Consider the following 20,640-nt stretch of genomic DNA (forward strand, 5'->3'; position numbering starts at 1 on the left):
ACACATTAACATTAGAAGAATTTGTAAAGACAAGATCGAGAAGACGAGAATTGATGTTGTACACATGGTTTTTCTGATGCAGATTTAAAAAGTTCGACATTTCTATAATTTCATGGGAGCTATGATTGATGTTGTCCGGACTCGAGGACACGATGTTCTCAATGTCCCATACAATATTTGGGAGGTTGTAGTCACCCATCAGAATAAATGTAGCATCAGGAAATTTTCTTCGCATAGTTTCAACTTCAAGGTGGTGCTCCTTATATGTTTGCAGGCCGGAGGATGGTGGTATATATGTGCAACCGATTATAAGTTTTTCATTTTTTAAGGAAACCATTACAAACACTTGTTCAAGATGTTTGTGAAGGCATTTCAGTTTCTTCGAATTCAGTTTGGTTGATACTGACAATAGTACGCCGCCACCTCTTGTTTTATTGCTGGAACTTTGACATCTGTCGTTTCTGTAAATGAAATGATCTAAAAATCCCAGTTCTTGATCGTTTATGCCAGCATTTAGCCATGTTTCAGTAAGAGCATAAATTTCGTAATTCATCGTTGGTAATGTACATTTTAGTTCTTGAAGTTTCGTTCTCAGTCCTCTTACATTTTGATAATATATTATTAGTTTGTGGGTCAGTTTTTTGGATTTAATTTTACAATTGTTGGGTGATTATTAATGTACTTGATTGTAATGTCTTGCTCACCCGATGATTGCCTATTTTTTAGTTCGATTCGCAAATTATTTACATAGTTCCTTTGAGCAACTGATTGATCAGGGTACATGCGGATGTTATTCTTTAGCGAGTGTTTTTTACCGAGTAAGATTTTCGGCCATTTAGACTCAGGGAACTCGACTTTTACACCCCTCGGTTTATTAGTATCCCTTTTCCCGATTCTGTAAACTTTCAGGTCAAGAGAATTGGTAGAGTTGTCAAGGTCGAAAATGATTTTTTTTATGCTGGTAGTGTCGTCTTTCATAATATCAGTCTGGGTTATTGCTTTGCTTTCGGGGAGGTTACATATTATAATATTTTTTTCCCTTAAATTTTGATCATTCATCTCAGCAATAATATCGCAGATGTTATTTGTTTGCAAATTAGTAGTGGTAACAGCAGAAGGAATATTTTTGTACACTGACAATTCACCTTCTAGGGTAGCCATTCTTGCAGCCATTTGGCCTATGGACCCTAGGATATTATTAGTTTTGGGCATTATTTTGGCAATATGCTCCTTGGTAAATTTGTTATTGGGATCCATCACAATACTTGTTAGTGCATTGATGGCATCTTGAGCAAGGGATATGTATGTCTGCGCATCCATGATGAGTTCAGATTTAGGTTAATAAAAATTAAAAATTAATAGTAGGTTGAACTCCCCTGATTACTGTCTGGAATCAAGTTCACTTACAAGTAGTAATGAGTAGGTATCAGTAACTACTACGGTCACAAGGCGTGCGGAAATGCAGGTTACCTGCCTTTGGTGCAACAATAGTTATTATTATTTGTTATTAAAACTTCAGGCTTTTATTTTATTGTTGAGGACACAAAGAAATGAACAGATTCACGACTTTTACACTGGAACACGATGGCACAGGAATAGTGTATTAAGTTTTATTTTAAATATTTTGTGGACAGAAATAATTCGTGACTGGTTTAGTTTACTGTTGTTGAGTGAGTCGTTTTAGTACAGGGTTTTCCAATAAGAGGTGTTATTTTGAATAGCCCACTATTTCGGTAGATGTTACTTTTGAAGCTGTCATTTTTTGACATTTGACGAGTAGAAACTACGCCATTAATAAAAATGGAACGATACACGCTTCAAAAACGCATTGAAATTATTAAAATTCACTTGAGTGAATCAAATGCAAATCATTTTGAGTGATGAGGCCCATTTCTACCTCGGTGGCTTCGTCAACAAGCAAAATTGTCGCATCTGGGGCTCGGAAAACCCAAGAGTTATTGTTGAAAAGCCTCTCTATCCTCAACGTGTGACTGTTTGGTGCGGTTTATGGTCCGGCGGAGTCATTGGACCTTACTTTTTCGAAAATAATGGTGGAGCAACAGTTACGGTGAATGTATCGCTATCGAGAGATGATTAATGATTTTTAATGGCCGGAATTGGATGGTATTGATCTGGACAACGTTTACTTTCAACAAGACGGCGCTACGTGCCACACAAGCAACGAAACTATTGATCTTTTACGATTGAATATCAAAATAACACCTCTTATTGTAAAACCCTGTATACGGTAGTGAATGGTAGAAGGAGTCAGAGACGTCCGAAAGAGACATCATTAATAGACAAGCATTGCGGGGTCTATTGGTTCAAAATAAAACATAAATTGAATTTGCACATAATTATAATGAAATAAAAGTTAACAATGATTTTCAGTTATTATTATATACTAGCTGTACCACACCACACGTTGCTGTGGCTCAATCTGTCTGTGCAGATAGAGAAACAATAGCGCATGTTGCTTTTACGTCCAACAGATGGCGCTGTTAAAAAAAAAGTACATGTTTGTCCAACAGATTGTGACGTTTTTAAAAAAAAAAATGTTTTTACCTGACACAGGTGACATCTATATAATATAGGTATATAAAAACACACGCATCCGTAAAGAACTTTCGTAAATTAAAGATTTTGAACGAACATTTAAATTTTTATTTATATATATAATGATATTTTCCTTGTGATTTGAACGACACAGTCAATTAAAACACAATTGAGTTTCTCTGTAAGGAAAGAAGAGGTTTATTTTGTTAATCTCACAAGATTTACATATAGAAAAGCATTCAGTAACAAAACATTACCTGTAAGGAAAGAAACGACATTTAATGTTTTTAATTGTTATGTCAATTCCTTAATCACAATCACGATAGCAATTACCAATTATTGAAATTATTCCCATGAATCTGCCTTGTCACAACCCATAGATTATTTTTATTATGTCTTAAACCATAGATTACGAAATATCGAGTCGACTGTGTAGGTACTGTGGCGCACATCCAGCCAGTGACAGTCCACGACACACACAGCCACAATGACGAGACAAGCTCGGCATTGCCTTGAATTAAAGAAAATTGTATTTTTATTTACATATATAAGATTTAAACAGCTTGGACACATTGCATATAAATTGTGTTCATAAAAATACAACAATTTAGTATAATTAACTTGCCAGTCATCAATGAAAATCAATTTAAAAAAAGGTATAATCCAGGTCAAATAAAGAATATCATAGTGTGTTCAATATATAGGTTTTTTTTTATATTAACTCCACACAGGAGGCCCTGAAGAAAATAATTTCCCTCAGGGCCTATGTCATCTTTGGGGATGCTGTGTGGAGGGTCTTTTTGTGGAGAGGAAGGAGTGAACATGGGTCTTGAAGAGTCCCATGTTGTAGGAGGGAGGAAACACAGAGGCCGGCAGCTCGTTCCACAGCCGAGCTGTTGAACTTAAGAACGAATCATAGAAGCGACCCGTTCTCATGTGACAAATGTCAACCGTGTACAAATGTTGGGCGCGCGTTTGGCGTGTATCCCGACTACGCACCGGTGCCGAAGGGATCATTGACGCTAGTTCCTCAGAGCATCTTCCATTGTAATACCGATAGAACAAGGACAGCATACCTACCTGACGCCTGTGCTCTAAAGATTGCAGTCCGTTTGTTAAGATTGGGGAATCTATCAAATGGACCGCCCGTTTCTGCACAGAGTCAAGGGTTTTTTTCAGGTATTTTGGGGCTCCGGACCCGAGATGGCTGCCAAATTCGACAGTAGGGCGCACTTGCGATTTGTACAGGGTCAGCAGTTGTGTACTATTAAAGTATCTGCGGGCCCTGTACAGTACGCCCAGCTTCTGAGAGGCCAACTTTACTCTGGCTTCGATGGAGCCCCCGTACCAAATCGGGTATTAACTATTATTACTTTCGTGATTGCTATAAACAGGACTCAGTCGTAAGAACAATGTAGCCGATCCAGAACGGTAAATATGTTAGCGTCAAACCGTTTCTTAACCTCTTGTATGCCAGGGTATTCTTAAAGATATTATTGAATAGAAATAGCTATTCCGGGGAAACTTCATACTTGTGGTAGATTATATATTATTTTTATAAATATATAAGCCAGTATCCAGTAAGACGGTACAATTTACAAAAAGATAATTTGCATTATTACGAAAATAGAATCAGCTTATGCACAATGAAAATTTTGCGTCGGCGATCAAGTAGTTAAAGCAAATTCGGCAAAATATAGTTAACAATATATCTAACACATAGAATAAAGAAGAAAAAGTGCCTTCCATACAAATTTGAATGGCAACAAATGTTCCATATTGCCTAATTGCCTAGCACTCCGTCTCACTTACACTCACGTAGATCTCCGTCCCATTTGAATATCATAAAGACAGTTTTGTATTGGAAATTTAAGTCTCGATTAGGCAAATATTTAAATCACGAAACACGCTTTTCTTTATCTATGATCTGACGAACATTATAGCGAACAAACAAAATTGAAAGTCAAATACAGGCAACAATTTTTTCAATGAGTACATATATTTGCGAATGACAATCTCTATGAATCAATTTACAGCGAAAAAACAAAATTGAAATCAAACAACACGCACGATTCTTTCAGTATGTAAATAAGCGAATGACAATATCTCTATGAATTAAATGTACTTTGTTCTCGAATCCGACACTTGATAATTCATTCAGCTTTCTTATTGATTTCCTTCACGCGTCGATACCTCAGCACGATAGAAGCAAATTGAAATTGATAGGCAGCATACACCAGTCGAATAATTCCAATGATGGATGCTTGCCACAGCGAGGATATGGCTCCGCCAAAGGACATGATGCACAGGTTCGCCAGCATCCAGCTCTCAAAGCCCAGAACGGAATAGGTTTTACCATCCTGAAAAGAAAAATACAATGTTATAATATGTAAGGCGCGTGAAAGAGTCATAATCATCTTTGTAAATTTTTTGATGTGCGATTGTTATAGTGTTAGTAGCCTATTCCAAGTACTCAGATAGAGGTGTATATATTGTTTATATGCGTGAGGATGCGTCATATGGGTGTATGTATACATGTGTTGTTATATGTATATAGGTATGTCTGCTGCTATATACACATGTGTGCTTGCATGCACACATATTAAAAATTATATATATAATTATGTACATTTTTACAATCTAATGCTAATTTACTTCTTTCTCCTTTCTAATTTCTATCTTCTACTTTTTATTACAATTTTTCCAAAATTTTAGCTTCATCTATAGTTACTAATTTCATATGTTTACACTAGATTTCATATTTCATACAAAGTAATTACACTCAATTGGTCACCATGAAACAGGCAGCCGCCTAGTATGGTGATTCATTATATCTACTTTATGTAAATTTCAAAACAATGTAACATGTATTAAATAAATAAAATAATTATGTGCATAAATATTCTGATGGTTAAAAATTAGTTAAGTACTTTAAAACGTATGAAAGAAACAATTCGATATGGTTTTCATGATTTATTTTTGGGGTATTATGATATGTTGCGTTTCTTTCTTTTTTTGGATAAAAAGTTTTGGAGAGCATTAGTGTCTATCAACAGAGCAGTTGGATACTACAAGAAAATACTTTTGGCTTAAATAAATTAACTTTATTAATTATTAATTACTTAAGTAAATTTTTAAGATATGTAAATTTTAAAATGGGAATTCCTAGAGAAAACCTAAATTACGATAACGTACTTTGTTCATTAAATTTAATAAAATTATCTGATTGCAGAATTATTTCCGATTTAACCTGTTTGTATAAAATTATTAATTCAATGTTTGATACCCCTGATTTATTATATGTAATCTCTTTTCATACTCGAAGCAGGTCAGTTACAAGACAGTACCTACCATATTATTGTAGCAATTCTACGTCAACGTCCCAATATCACACTCCTATGCGACGGATTCAACAGCTAGGAAACAAATACTACGATGTTGTTGATATATTTAGTACATCAATTTCAATGTATAAGCATACCCTATTGAAGTTTTTTTCATCAAGTAGTGGAATATTTTAATAAAGGTATTTAATTTGATTTGACTAACACATAATAATTTTGTCAACTGAAACAGAAAAAAGTATTTTGGATTTTTAATGTTTTGTGCCTGCATGCTGTGTAGATCAAGTTCAGTGATATTTTGACTTTATATTTATTTTTCTGCAATTGTTTTAAATAGTCGTTTCCTGCACTATTTTCATGTATAATTTCGTAAATATTTTTTATATATATGTATGTAAAAGCCTTAATAGGCGTGAAATAAATAAATAAACGCTATGAAAACACAAAATTAAAGCTATAAAAGCTATTTCTTCAATAATGAATGCTACATTTCTTAAAAATTTAAGCTATGAATGGGTGTCTCTACTAATACATAATCAATTTGAAGTAGCGTTTTATGTATTACTAGTATGTATCATTTTACTACCTGGTTTCGTTCTGAGTTTCAAACAATTTTTTATCGAATTCTTTTTTTCATATTGAACCATTGAAAACTATGGAACTTTAATAGGTAGAAGTTTCAGATACCTGGGGAGAACCAGAAGTATTGCCAAATATCTAATGACGAATGACAACCCTGGTGAAATTTATTTAAAGGGTCTGGACTACTGTAGACAAAATAAGATCAAGCATCCTGTTAAATTATATGAATATGCTCAAATTGTCAGACAGAAGAATTTTCACTGACTTGGTATTTCTATATAAAATTCTAAATGATTTAGTTGATAGTCCGGTATTGCTAGAATTGATAAGCTTTCGGATTCCACAACGTAATACTAGAAGTCAGGATTTGTTTCAGTGCAGAAATTCTGGGACTAACTACCATATGTATTCCTCTTTACCCAGAATACTAATGGAGGGAAACAATTATACCAAGTCAGTGGACATCTTCAATTTATTTTTAAACAAATATAAAATTATAATTTTTTGGTAAACTAATGTTTAAGACAAGATTTCTTATGCATAGCACAAAGGGTAACAATTATTTTTTTATAAGCAATAATTATTAGCCTGAAACACTCATCCACATTGAAAAATCTCCTGATAAAAGATACATGACGCCAACGGGACTTGAACCCGTGTCCTTTCCTTCATTAACAATATAAAATGTTGTTAATTCTTATTGTTGTTAATTATCTCGACAGAATTTAGGTCTAAACTTAAAACGCACCTTTTCAGACAGTCGTATCCATAATTTCAGAAACCTCCACTTTCACAGTTGACGGCAATTTAAATTTAAATTAACAAAATGTAAAAAATACTAAAAATAAAATAAATAAAAATAATAATTAAAAATAAATAAATAAAAATGATAACAACTAACAATTTGTAGGCTTTTAAGACAGTTAAAATACATTTAAATTAAAATAAAAACTATAGCAGACTTAAGATCATGCGACGACCAGTGTTTTTTGATATAGTGTCCTCTGCGTGCAGTTCTATCTTTTATAAGCATAAACTTTTTAATATAAGTGTGTTTGTTGGAAGTGACTTGCCAGGTAAGTATGTTTTGGTATCATTTCTAAATAACAAATGTAGATCCTAGGAAATAAATTGTACAGCGCCCTTGAGGTGATTTTTCACAAAAACGGCGCTCTACAAATTATCCAATTATTATTATTATTATTATTATTATTAATGAAGCAATTCAGGTATGTACAATAAATAATGTATATTTCTTAATATTCTCATGTAAAAGCCCCGAAAAAGGGCGTTAATAAATAAATAAATAAGATATAACACTGAGTATCTGACCAGAATGCTTACGGAAACTATGCAGACTTTCTCCTTAGGGGCCGTTCAAGTATTATGTAAGCACTATAGGGGGGCAGGGGGGTCTTTGCTTTGCTTATTTTTGATGACATGGGGGGGTGCGGGGGTCGAGATAGTGATTACGTCAGCACTGCTCAGCAGTAGTTATTTTTTTTTACACATTGGCAACCCACACATTGTCTATGTTTGAAAACCAAATACATGTTCGGGGATTCCCACTGTGTCAATAAAGTTTGTTTAAATAAACATTATGTGCATTAAAGTCCTCTATCCTAAGTCTATTTTATAAGTGCTACTTATGAATCAATAAAAAAAAAAAAAAACAGAATACATTAACAGAAATGCATGTAGGTGCCAATTTTTACGTAAGCATGGGAGGGAGGGGGGGTAAGAGCTTTGCTTACTTTTGGTGACAAGGGGGAAGAGGGGGTAAATAATTGTAATAAATCTGCTTACGTAATACTTGAACGGCCCCTTATCAACAAAATAAATAATACTTACAAGAGCGTCTACAATCAGCTTCTTGGCTACTTCCTCAGATGTGACCAATCCGCCACTCTCTGAAATCAGTCTAGTCTCCACTGGTTTAGTCTGCTCCTCGATCTTGAACCCGGGAGTGTCGGTATCAGGGGGATAGCTGATGGTCACTGACACTCCCGTTCCGATGACTTCCATGAGCAGAGCCTCTCCGAGGCCCCGCACCGCCCATTTGGAGGCTCCGTATGCTCCCATGCCATAAACTCCTGAAATCAAATATCAATGTGTCACAAATGAGAAGCTATGTATTGACTAAACCATCGTTTCTCAACCTGGGTGTCGCATCTGTCAAAAAAATAAGTCACATGTATGAAAGATATGTTTATTAACAGTAAGAATGCTACGCGTCGCAAAAGCGCTGCGATCGTTTGTATCGAAAATTGCGGTGCAGTTTCAGTGTGTTTTTGGTGCTCTGCGGGAGTGGACGCACTCTAATCTCGTGTGTAATTTGTAACGAGAATGCATTCTTATACATTTAAAAATAACTTTTTTCCATTTTTTTATATTATTTAAAAAAAATAACTGTGTCACATGCTATTATTTCGAACGTTGATTCGATTCTTAGTGATTCTACGGGAGGTGAAACAACAGATACAAATAGTGACGATAGCAGTATTATAAAGCATTGAAGAAAAAGATAGAGGATTGAAAGTGAGCCTTCTATTTCCTCTTCATCTTCAGAAACAGAAGAAACACCAAATTTTGCCAAAATTCCTCCGACAAAAGTGTTTTCTAAAGCAACAAATGATCAATTTCAATTTCAAAAAGAAATAAAATTGATATTTTATGCTTATTTTTTCATAATCATATCAATAAACATTTTTTCTTTATAATGCAAAAAGAATTAATAAAATCTATTGATATTTGTCTAAATTAGAGTGTTTTTTTTTTTTTTTTTTTATGCTTCCGATTTTGTTGTCCGGGTTAAATCTTCCCCATAGGAAAAACTAAACCCTTCCACTCACTTTTCCACAAATGATCATCTAGTCAATCAACATTTTGCAAGTGCATTATATAAGCAAAATAAATACAAAACAATACAAGAACAACACGTCAACTCACCAGAGATCAAATGGGAAAATAATTCACCGACTCCAGATATTTTCATATCAGAGGGTTCGGCTCGGTAGAACTTCTAACAGGGCCTATAAATCCTACTGATCCCTCAACATAAATATTTAAAAAATCTTTCGTTATCCTACATGTATTTAAAATGACCGACTTTTGCATCTTTATATATAAATTTTTTGATAGATCTAATACGCCTAAATTTTTAATGAGAGAGCTAGGTATAATGCCAGTAGCCGAAATAATGAATGGTAATATTTTTATAGTCTGAGAATGCCAAATTCTTTTTATTTCATTTCCTAATCTTTTTATTATTATTTTTATTATGTTATGAGCAGGCAGCATTCTGCTGATGCGCTCATATCTGATTTCACAGTTTGACACCATTATTTTTTCCTTTAAATTAATCAATATGTGTATAGCAATTAACATTTATTTTTGCAAAAATTGATTAACACTAAAAAGGTTAAATAATGAATTTCAAGTTATAACCGCTCGCTTGCCTCACACTTTAACAAAAAAGGGTGAGGATTTTCCCGGGACAAACGTTAAACCTGCGCGACGCATTAATTAATTACAAAGAATTCTAAAATATTCTATATAAGTTTATAAAAATAATATTTGTTTTTCATAGACAAATAAAGAGACAACATGAAAAAAAAATTATTCTTTTCCATCATAACCAGTATCTTTTAAACAAATAAAAGTTTCTTTTTAAAATCTTTGCGAGATATTTTTTATTGTAGGTGCATTCTTCTTCTTACAATAAGGAAGTTGAGTGAAAAATATTTTGACTTATAAAAAATATGTTCATGTAGATCAAAAAATATCGATTCTAAATATATAAATATATTTCTATATTATTATTCTTAGAATTAGTTAAACGTTCTTGAAAAAGCATTCAATAGCAATAGACTGTATACGCTCCACGATTGGTCGAAAGAATTCTGACGTCACATGTGTCGTGACTTGTACGTATAACGGATCACCTATGGTGCATCTCTTTCTATTACATGAGAGATGGTCGGTTTAGATGAGAGAGGTGTATAGGCCAAAGGTTTATTTGGGTTTGTCGAATATATGTACGTATTTGTTGTTATTATTATATGAAATGGATTTCTAAAGATACATATTCGTATAGTGCTTTATAATAATATGTTGTTTATTGCATAACTTAGAAGTTTTTATTATTATACATGTCACATAGCATGTGATACACTTCAGGCCGCCGGCCGCCCAGAAAAGTCTCACAGTGAACTGGGCTGTAAACCGTTATTTTACTTTTGGTCTTTACTTTTCTGCGCGGTGGTCCTGAATTCGCGCGGGGAACGTCAACAAGTAGCGACGGCAATACCGTACAAGTACCGTACCGGGCGGGAAAAGCAAATATTCTAACTTAAAATATTAATTTAACTATGAAATCTTAATCAATTTTCTTTTTTTTTTAATAACATCAATTCTAATAGACGGTTAACATTGGTAAAAAAATTACTGGAATTCCTTGTTGAAGAATTAAAAAATTTTCCATACAAAATGCTTAAGCGACGTGGTTTTCACAGTTCGAATGACGTCACACCACACCCCGCCTCTTACCGCTCGGATTCCGTTCGTTTTGGCGGGCTTAATAAAATTTAAACTTTGAGAATTAATTTAATTATGAAAACAAACTTTAAAAAAAAAAAGAAAAATATCAGTATTTAAGTTTGAATGCGAACATTGATAAAAAAAAATTTAAAAAAATGGACTCAACTTCCTTATTGAAACCAAAAACAGTTATAGCCTTTCTAAAAAGTGGTAAGTGGGATCGATGTTTTCAAAGTAGCCGTTAATAAACTTCCGTATTCTCATCGTCGTGTTAGTCAAAACTTATCCGTCACAAAAACTCTAGTTGTAGTTTTGTCAGCCAATATTAAAATTAGATGGTTGTGAGAATCAAGTAAGATTTCAGTAATGTGAAACTTTAATAAACGTTAAAATATAAAGTGATTGATTTTTAGGCTATTATGCCATGTTGCACTATCTCCTTCTTTAGCCAACGTTAGCCAATTTTAAAATACATAATTAGGGGGTTGAAAACTTGTTCACGTGCGCAAGTAAATTACAATAAAAATAATATTTGGCTAATTTATATAGAGTCGTTTTCGTGAGAAATCACCTCAAGGGCGCTATACAAATATATTTCTAAAATAGTTAACACTGGAACTACTTACGTCTGAGACTTATATCTAGAGACTTACGAATAAGGCCTATAACTACTATCTTAATAAAATATATATTTACATATGTAGAAACTTGTAACTAAAATTAACATTAAAAATCTAATTTTACAAGCGCCAGAAGAAGGAGGAAGTACTATTACATTTGATGAATTTGTGTTATTTCACAATTTATTCATTTAAAATAATATAAACGTATACTAACGCACGTTCCAGAGTGGAATATAGTCTTAGTATCGCCCTGGTGTAAGACCACCATTCAGAATTGAAACGTTGCTTGAAATGGCTTTAGCCGTGCTTGGTGACCAGATCTGAATAGCTAGGTACTCCCCCGTCATCCTCTTCCCCATCTCCTTCCCCTCCCCACTACCTTCAGCCTCACAACATAACCCAATTGGGAATAGCATTTTCTCCCTTGCTCCAGATGGTTGGGAGCAGTTAGTGAAGATATTTTACAATTTTATTTCCTTATTAAACTAATGTTTTGATTATCTATTGTTATTAAGTTGGCTGTCGGTTTAGATATAATATATCGAGAATCACTATACAGGGTGTCCGGGGGTAAAGTGAAAAAACTCTCGGTGAACTGATTTTAGAGTGTAAGCGTTTGATTTGTTCGCTACAAGGCTAATTATAGCGCATATTCATGATGGGTGTTTCTGCTATCGTGGTACGAGAACACGCCGTCAGATGGAATGCAGGAAAACACTTCTTCTTCTTGGCATATAAATTTATTAATTCACAATATAATTGCAGAGGATCTTATTTTCCTCTGCTCAAACTTAAACTGAAAGAAATAAAGGTCTAGTTTCCTTTATTCTTCGTGGTTTTCTCTAGGTTTACATAAACCTAGTAATTATCTCACGACTGACTGCGTAGGTACGCATGTACCTACCAGTTATTTCAACACTGCCCTTTTTCTGGGAGGTATCTGTATTTAAACTAAATTCTTGAAGGACATATTACAAAAATAAAGCTGTTCCACCCGCTCGTCGGAAAACAACATTCTTAAACATAAAAGATAATGCACTTAACTATATCCTAAATAATACAGACGTGACTTAAACAATACAAATATTTTAAAGGGATTATTTTAAGGGAGATGAAACTTTATTTGGGGTTTTTATTACTATGGGACAGGGGCGGGAAAGATATTGGAAAATATTTTTAGGCATAATGGTTTAACTAGGGTGATCATAAAATGTCACGAATTCTTAAATCATAAATTTTACACAAACAAGACAATATTTTTATAAAAATACCAGGCCAATGAATTGTTTTATTGTAGGGTCGAATGTGCAAATGTGGGAAAGTATGCCAACTTTGAAACTACGAACTGTGGGAACGGGCCTGAAGGCTAAATTTAATTGAGCAATATGTAAAAGTCGCATTCTGGAAGATCCATAGGGACAGCCCTGTGATAGTGAGTTAAACTGCCCTAGATATCTTCTTGTTTTCAAAATGAGCATATAAATTTAATTATAAACTTTTTACTTCTGTTTCTATCTAGATCTGGCAATAGCGAGGAGACATTATTTCAAATTCTTTTTATTTTGAATGTACTGTATATCTGTTGTAGAGTGTAAATATTTATATGAAATAAAAAACGGTGTATGCAGTGACACTCCAAGGGTCTAGAGTCGTTCATAATAATTAAATGTAGCTTTGTTTTATCAAAAAATTAGAGTATTGACGTGTACGATGAAGGAGGTAAATAATCAGTTTCCTTACACGATTATTTTATATTATTTTTTATAGTTTCCAACTTTATGTCTAGGTTAAATTTTCCCCATAGGAAAAACTAAACCCTTCCACACACCTTTCCACAAATGATCATCTAGTCAATCAACATTATGCAAGTGCATTATATAAGCAAAATAAATACAAAACAATACAAGAACAACACGTCAACTCCCCAGAGATCAAATGGGAAAATAATTCACCGACTCCAGATATTTTCATATCAGAGGGTTCGGCTCGGAGCACTCCTAACAGGGCCTATTAATCCTACAGATCCCTCTATATAAATATTTTAAAAAAAATCGTAATCCTACATTTATTTAAAATGACTGATTTTTGCATTTTTATATTGAAATTTTTTGATTGATTTAATATGCCTAAATTTTTAATGAGAGAACTAGGTATAATGCCAGTAGCCGAAATAACAAATGTATGTAATATTTTTAGTCTGAGAATGCCAAATTCTTTTTATCTCATTTCCTAAATCTGTGTATTTTCTTATTTTTTCATTAACAGATTTTTTAATATTACAGGAATTTGGAATAGCGACATCAATGATATGGGAATATATACATCATCAATGGGAAAGATTATTATTACGATTACGATTATTTTTATATTATTATGGGAAAGTGGTGGAGCCTCTCCAATGTCAGTTTAGATGTGATTTCGATTCAAAGATGGATTAAGCAAATAGTAAGGAAAGAATCACTAACCTATAAGACCAGCTCCACTGGACACTAGCACAATGATGCCCTCTCCTCTTGATTTCATGCTACCTAATATGGCTTTTGTAGGATATGCTGTACCAAAATAATTTAAATCTATCATAAACTTCACATCGTCCGCACTCATGTCTTCCAATCGCCCACAAACCGCTTGCCCGGCGCAGTTAATGAGCATATAAATAGGTCCTACATTTTCCTCAAGCGTTATCAATTCCTTCTTAATGTTATCGTAGTCTCCTGTAACATCCAAGGATAAGTATTGAATCTTCTGCTTCTGGCGATCCTTGCAGTGCTTCAACACTTCCGAGACAGTTTTCTCCAGGTTTCCTACATTCCTGCTGATGACTGTCACATGAGCTCCTAGAGAGGCAGCCTCAAAAGCCGCAGATTTTCCAATCCCACTAGAACCTCCGGTTATTACTACATGTCTTCCTTCCAAAGTTTTAGATTTTTGTTTTAAAAGCCTCACGAAAATTGCGTAACATACTAGCAAAATCACCGGGGCGAGAAGAAAGTATAACATCATTTTGAAGCAACGAAAGATAAGGAGTGACCAATCCTATCATTAACTTAACACTAACTTATTTAACACCGTAAGCACGGGACGTAATTTTATAAATGGTGACGGGTCACGGGCCGGATGACAAATACGAAATAAAACAAATCACAACATATAATATTAAAGCCGCAGAAAAGCGAACTACCAGCGAACGTGATTTGAATTTTATGTTGCTTCTGCTTGTCAATCTCGGGCCGGCCCACAGTCCATAGATATTCCGCCACAGCCCTTACAACTGTCAGAATATGATAAGGATGGACTACGATTTAACCGATATTTTCACAATCGATATTATTAGCGAAACCACACCCTGCAATTATATTATGTCCAATTCCGCTATGCCAAAGGTCGGACTTCGGCTAGAAGTGGGGCCCCAAAGTATTTCGACACATTTTCTAGGGTCCCCAATTGGGACAGGGCCCCAGCCTGTTTCTAAAATGAAATTACTTACTTCTTCAATAATTGCAAAATTACTTTTTGGCGTCATTTTTTATTCTTGTGTATTTTTTCTTATGCTATAACTTACAAAAACTATTATTCTAGTGTTCCAGTCAGTTCACAATTTGACTTTCATGACATGACATTTCAATGATTCAAGTGAGGTTATCTTCTATTTTATCACTAACGTCAGTAAAATTGTAAAATATCTATTAAAAAAAATGGCGAAGTAATGAGAAATCAAAGTGAACATTGATAAAATGTAGCAAAATCTTCCGTGAAATCACATGCTGTATAATTAGCCCGTCGTCCCACTGGCTCGGTAACGGTAAGAAATCGATCAAAACCGGAGACCCTTCGCAGAAAATTAAAGTTTTTTATGGTTATTTGCAAAGCACTCATTGTTGGACTTTTCTGTGCAGGGTCTCCGGTTACCGAGGCAGTGGGATGATAGGCAATTCTAAGAGCACTGCTGCAGTACCAAGGCGCATGTCCCACGTTTAATGTCACACGTTTTTCAATTGTAAAAAACGTGAAATTTCGATGTTGGAGTAGACCTATTGCAATAATGTAAAGTAAATAAAAAAGGGATATCGATTATGCCGATAGTGCCAAAATATCTTCCTTTATGGAACGCTTGTTAATCCATGTGAACTATTTTTGTATTTTGTCGGTAAAGCAGATTTCTCCATTTTCCTGTCTTTCTGCCTACTGCTGCCCACTGCTGCCCCTGGTGGCGAAAATTCAAAACACCAAAATATAAACAAAAACATCGTGAAAAATCATTTCTAAATTATTTGTCAATGATATTGTGTGCTGTAAAGAAGTCTTAAATGTTATTTTGATCCATTTTCTCCCACGGAGAAGAAAAAAACAATAAAATATTGACGAAAAAAAGAAAAAAAACATCCTATTTGAAGAAATTATTATATTTCCGGCTTTTCTCTTCTCTCGCAGCTCGCAGCTGATTGACAGTCGGAGTCACATCTGTGGTAGAGTGGTACGTCAATTGAATGTTTTCATTTTCGCCTTAAATCACTACTTTATCAATCCAGCTTATTCTTATTCATTACACGACATGTTTATTTAGTGCTGAAAGAGATCCTAATATCATATCTTTATCTTTTTGGACAAGTTGCATTCATTTTCCATTCAGAACAATGATATTTTTTGTAGCACCATTATGCGAATTCGAATTACTTTTTTCTGAAATCGTGCAAGCGATCTGGTGTAATTATTGATGAATAGGAGAGATATTTATGTTCAATTTGTTGAATATTATATCCCTTCAGTTTTAAGTCAATAGATAAGTTTATTTTTAGAGACGCCGAGTGACACTTCAAATTTAGTATCAAGAGGTTCGTCACGTAAAATTTATGATCTTATTTCTTATTCTATGTAGATTTGTACAAATTTACTGCCGATCGTTGTAGTTAATTAAAGGTTTATGGTGTACTTAGACTAATCATTGTTGAAATAGTGACCATTTATACAGTAGTACTAATAAATATGCATCTTTAGAAATAATAACCTATTTTATGGACACTAACACTGACAGCTATACAAAAGGAACTAGTTCACCTTTATCTCTCAATGTAATAAAACTTTGACGTGTAATAAAACATTTGTGATTGAAAATAAATGACAAATTATCTTATTTTTAAGTGATCAGTAAGTGTAGATTTGTGCTTGTACAAAAATAATATACATATAAATTTTAGTAATGCTACTACTAATATAACTAAGTATATCAAAACTATTTGCGCGCTCCATTGCTGTAATAACAATGCATAGTTGGCGCATCGGTGTGTTTGTTTGAAAATTTGTGATAAGACTCGTGATAAAGATAATCTCCGATGGTTTTTGCCCGGAGGTTATTTCACCTGCCAACCTTGAAGTACATCAGTGCTGCATCATTTTGCAGCTTGAGCAAACGTGTCACCGTGATCAAGATGGCAGATTCTGGTTACATGAGAGACTTCCTCCGCAGCCCCTCGGCCACTGGGCCTGATGGAGAACTGGTCAGCAATGTGGCGAGGAAATGGTACCGGAAAGCTGCTCACAGGTAAGCCAAACCTTTCAGTAATATTCATACATAAATCAAGAGAATTGCCTCTATCCTACATGTGTTCAAACTTGATGTAAAGTTCAATCAATCACTTTTTAAGTAATAATCAAATTTGATTTTTTGTAAATAATAACAATTGATTTGCTCTAACAAGTGATTGTGAACATGATATTGCTGATTAACATGATGGAAACTGATACAATATGTTGGATTGAATTGTGATTTTACTTTCAAATGTGTAGAATAGGCAGATTTGAAAATGGAAACATTGGATTGTGTTTTACTTTGAAATGCATAGAACAGACAACTTTGAAAATGGAAACTGATTCATTACATTGAATTGAATTGTGATTTTTCTTTGAAATGCACAGAACATATGATTCATTACATTGAATTGAAGTGTGATTTTACTTTGAAATACATAGAACACGCATATACAACATTATTTTGATGTATTTTTGACTTTTTGGTTCTGGCAACAACTTAGAATGGGCTAACTGCTGGTTAAAAAGAACAGTAATACTACTCTACCATTTCATTATTTTCATTGTTTTTTTTTTTGTGTAATTTCTTGCTTCAATGACCAGCATTACAATAGTGTTGTATTCAAAATGTGAAAAATTTTATCCCCGGTTCACTTTTTTTTCATTCTTCCTACAAGTCTGAAAGCTTTCATAGTCCTCGACATCTGTGGATACTAGTTTTAATTTATGTGAATAATCCAGTATTTTTAAGACATCTTAACTACAGTTTGAAGTTCATTATTTTATAGCATTGTTAAAACCATTATTAGATTTACATTTCAGTGCAAAATTAAATGCTTATTCAAAGACCTAATAATTATTCCTCAGTAACTCGGTTGTAATGGGTTAAATAATACATATTATTTTATTGCATATCTACAGAATTTTGTCGTTAAACATGTATGAACCATTAGATTTTCTGAAGTCTTTGGGATGGAGCGTTGAGTGTGCTCCACTGATAAAACGCTTAAGTAATAGATACGGTTAGTCAATGATAACACCTAATATATATGGGTCAAGTTCTTTGATCTTTCGTTTTAGTAATTAAACTTATATACTCCTCGTGTAATAATACTTAGCTAATTAACTATTCGTCACGCCATTTCGTCATGGGGATAGATAGAAAGGATGGAATGTTATACATTTCTATATCGGCACATGTTCCTGTATTCACACCTTCTCACTCTAGACATGACTTATCAAGTAATATCTTACATGCACTTGATCCGTCTTATTTCTTGGTGACGCTCCTTTTTCCATCCATTTGCTCTATGTGCTGGATTTCTACGAGTTTACCATATCTTGGAAATAGGAATCAGTTCATATTGTCTTTTCTGAATTGGTGATATTCCCAAATTCATATTACTATTTTCCTTGAAATTAATAAAATACTTCGTTTTTACCACTTTTATTGTTTATTACCAACATGTTTCATGAGCAACGCTCACTTCTTCAGGGTTTTAAAAAAATTTTCCTTCTGTAATAATATTTGATACCATTATCCAGAGGCAGCTCTAAGGATTCAGTCGTGGTAGGTCATATGAAAAAAATGTGTGGCTAATCTTTATTTGATATTGTGAAAAATGCCCATATATTATTATTTATATCAATTTGTTATATGTATTTAGAGTCCGCGACTCTAAATACATATTATTTGAACATAGTAAATTGGAATTAAACACACAATCCATGTACTTACGGCAAATTATTTTTAAGATATTAAGGACTTGTGAATGAAAGCTTCTATTACAGACAACAGATGTCACTGCTAGTCACTCGCCGCGGCCGCTGTTTAGCGTTACATTTTAAATAAATTAAGAATAGACCAGTTGTTTTGATGCACATAATTGTTTATTATTGTTGTCTTATAATTTTGGGGGCTCAAACACCAATTGACCTAAGGGAAGAACCGCTACTGCCATTATCGACTATTTCCACGTCGTCAAACCTTTATGTATTAAAAAAATTGATATTAATATAGAGCTGTTTCAAGTACAAATGTCTTTTGTGTTTCAGCGGGAATTTTGATTCTTGCATAAACTCTTAACTTGTTAACATCTAGTATTAGTATAGTAATATATATGTATACAGGTGTTACGTGACAAACTTAACTTTCTTTAAACAGTATTTCCTGTCATTATTGGGAGTAAAAATTGTGAATGAAATTTTGGTTGCCGGTGACATTTTTACTGTTTTGTTTTGTTTGTTTTTTTTAATTAAATACATAGAAGATCAGTGGGAAAGTATATTGGACAGCTGGGGTCGATGTGAGTGGTTTGGCAGTTACTAGACTGAATGAACAGTGACGACATGTGGAAGAATTCTTTAAAATTGTTTTAGCAAAAAAACAACTACAAAAATGTCACCGGAGACCAAAATGTCACCAACATTTTTACTCCAAACAATATCAGGAATCACTGGTTAAAGTATGTCCCTTAACACCCTGTATAGAAAATAAAGAGAAGCGTCTGTGGTTTTGTTTTTTTAATACAAATCTACAGTTTTATTCAGAGATTGATGAAATTTTGCACACTTGTCCTTCAAAACAAGATGAAGATCTCTGTCTACATGAGATTTCGAAAACCACCCCCACCCTCTTTTCCCATCCTTTAAGGGAAAACAGAACACATTTTATAATTTACGCATTCATAAACTGCGCTAATTTAATTATTTTAGCAAAACACATTTTGCAAATTATGCTTGAAAATATTAAGATGATTTGTTTGTTTGCGCATGTATATACGTAATAAATAGTTTTGTTTATATAAACACTCAATTTTTGCAAGCGAGGCTTACAAATACAATATTGGATCGAATCACCGACACAATATTGCATTTACATGGCCCGGTAGGATCTGGATTCGAGTCCCAGTTGCGACCGTTACCTTTTTATTTTCTATGTATTCGTCTATTTTAGAGTTATCTTTGTTTCGAGAAACTTATTTGTACAAAAATATAAACATAACTGATAACGATGACGTAATAAGTCATACGTATAATATGCAGTAACATTTCATTTTGATAATTACGTATCTATATTTTTATTAAAAGTACCCCTATGCTTGTGTGTATGGGGGGTTTTATTCATTTAGTTAATAGCTGTACCCCGCCACGTGTTGCTGTGGCTCAGTCTGTCTGTGCAGATAGATAAACAATAGCGCATGCTGTTTTTACGTCGTACAGATGGCGCTGTTTTTGTTTTTTAATAATGTTTTTACCCGTCACAGGTAACATCTAATTAATATAGGTTTATAAAAACACAAGCGTATTAGAATGCAGCGTTGTGTCAACATTTCAAAGCAATCGGTTAAACTTTTGGTGACCGGGTATCTCACCGAAATGACAGTTCAACACACCTAAAAAAGGTCATGAAAAGTGATTAAATAGGTTACATAGGTAACTATTTAACCTAGTTTTTGTTTCATCACGTT

The 20,640-nt window shown here is 33.7% G+C and overlaps 2 protein-coding genes across 4 annotated transcripts in view; one reads left to right on the plus strand and one right to left on the minus strand.

Moving 5' to 3' along the window:
* Positions 1–3,740: 3,740 nt before the first annotated feature.
* On the minus strand, positions 3,741–14,867 carry Kdsr (3-ketodihydrosphingosine reductase). The gene is made up of 3 exons (XM_089637224.1): positions 14,110–14,867; positions 8,334–8,575; positions 3,741–4,916 (listed from the first exon to the last, which is right to left on the minus strand). The coding sequence occupies exons 1-3, from the start codon at positions 14,645–14,647 to the stop codon at positions 4,710–4,712; spliced, it is 987 nt and encodes a 328-aa protein (XP_089493350.1). The 5' UTR covers positions 14,648–14,867; the 3' UTR covers positions 3,741–4,709.
* Positions 14,868–15,890: 1,023 nt separating this feature from the next.
* Nt5b (5' nucleotidase B) overlaps positions 15,891–20,640 on the plus strand; it is a 105,993-nt gene continuing 101,243 nt past the window's right edge. The window contains exons 1-2 of one of the 3 annotated variants that reach the window (XM_089637222.1): positions 15,891–16,118; positions 17,043–17,183. In XM_089637222.1, coding sequence (XP_089493348.1) covers positions 17,071–17,183 — 113 coding nt within the window. In that variant the 5' untranslated portion in view covers positions 15,891–16,118; positions 17,043–17,070. Of the gene's footprint in view, positions 16,119–16,260; positions 16,477–16,693; positions 17,184–20,640 lie in introns of those variants that run through there. The other 2 variants (XM_089637223.1, XM_089637220.1) reach the window with 2 other exon arrangements.

Source organism: Hesperophylax consimilis, chromosome 11 (assembly GCF_061612785.1).
Source record: "Hesperophylax consimilis isolate HC1 chromosome 11, BYU_Hcon_1.0, whole genome shotgun sequence".
NCBI classification, from domain to species: domain Eukaryota; kingdom Metazoa; phylum Arthropoda; class Insecta; order Trichoptera; family Limnephilidae; genus Hesperophylax; species Hesperophylax consimilis.

Coding starts and splice junctions, on each gene's coding strand:
- Kdsr (XM_089637224.1), bottom strand. CDS start 14,647: ATGATGTTATACTTTCTTCTCGCCCCGGTGATTTTGCTAGTATGTTAC. Junction 8,576..14,109: donor CAGTGGAGCTGGTCTTATAG/GTTAGTGATTCT, acceptor ATTTGATTTCAG/GAGTTTATGGCATGGGAGCA. Junction 4,917..8,333: donor AGCTGATTGTAGACGCTCTT/GTAAGTATTATT, acceptor TTTTCTTTTCAG/GATGGTAAAACCTATTCCGT.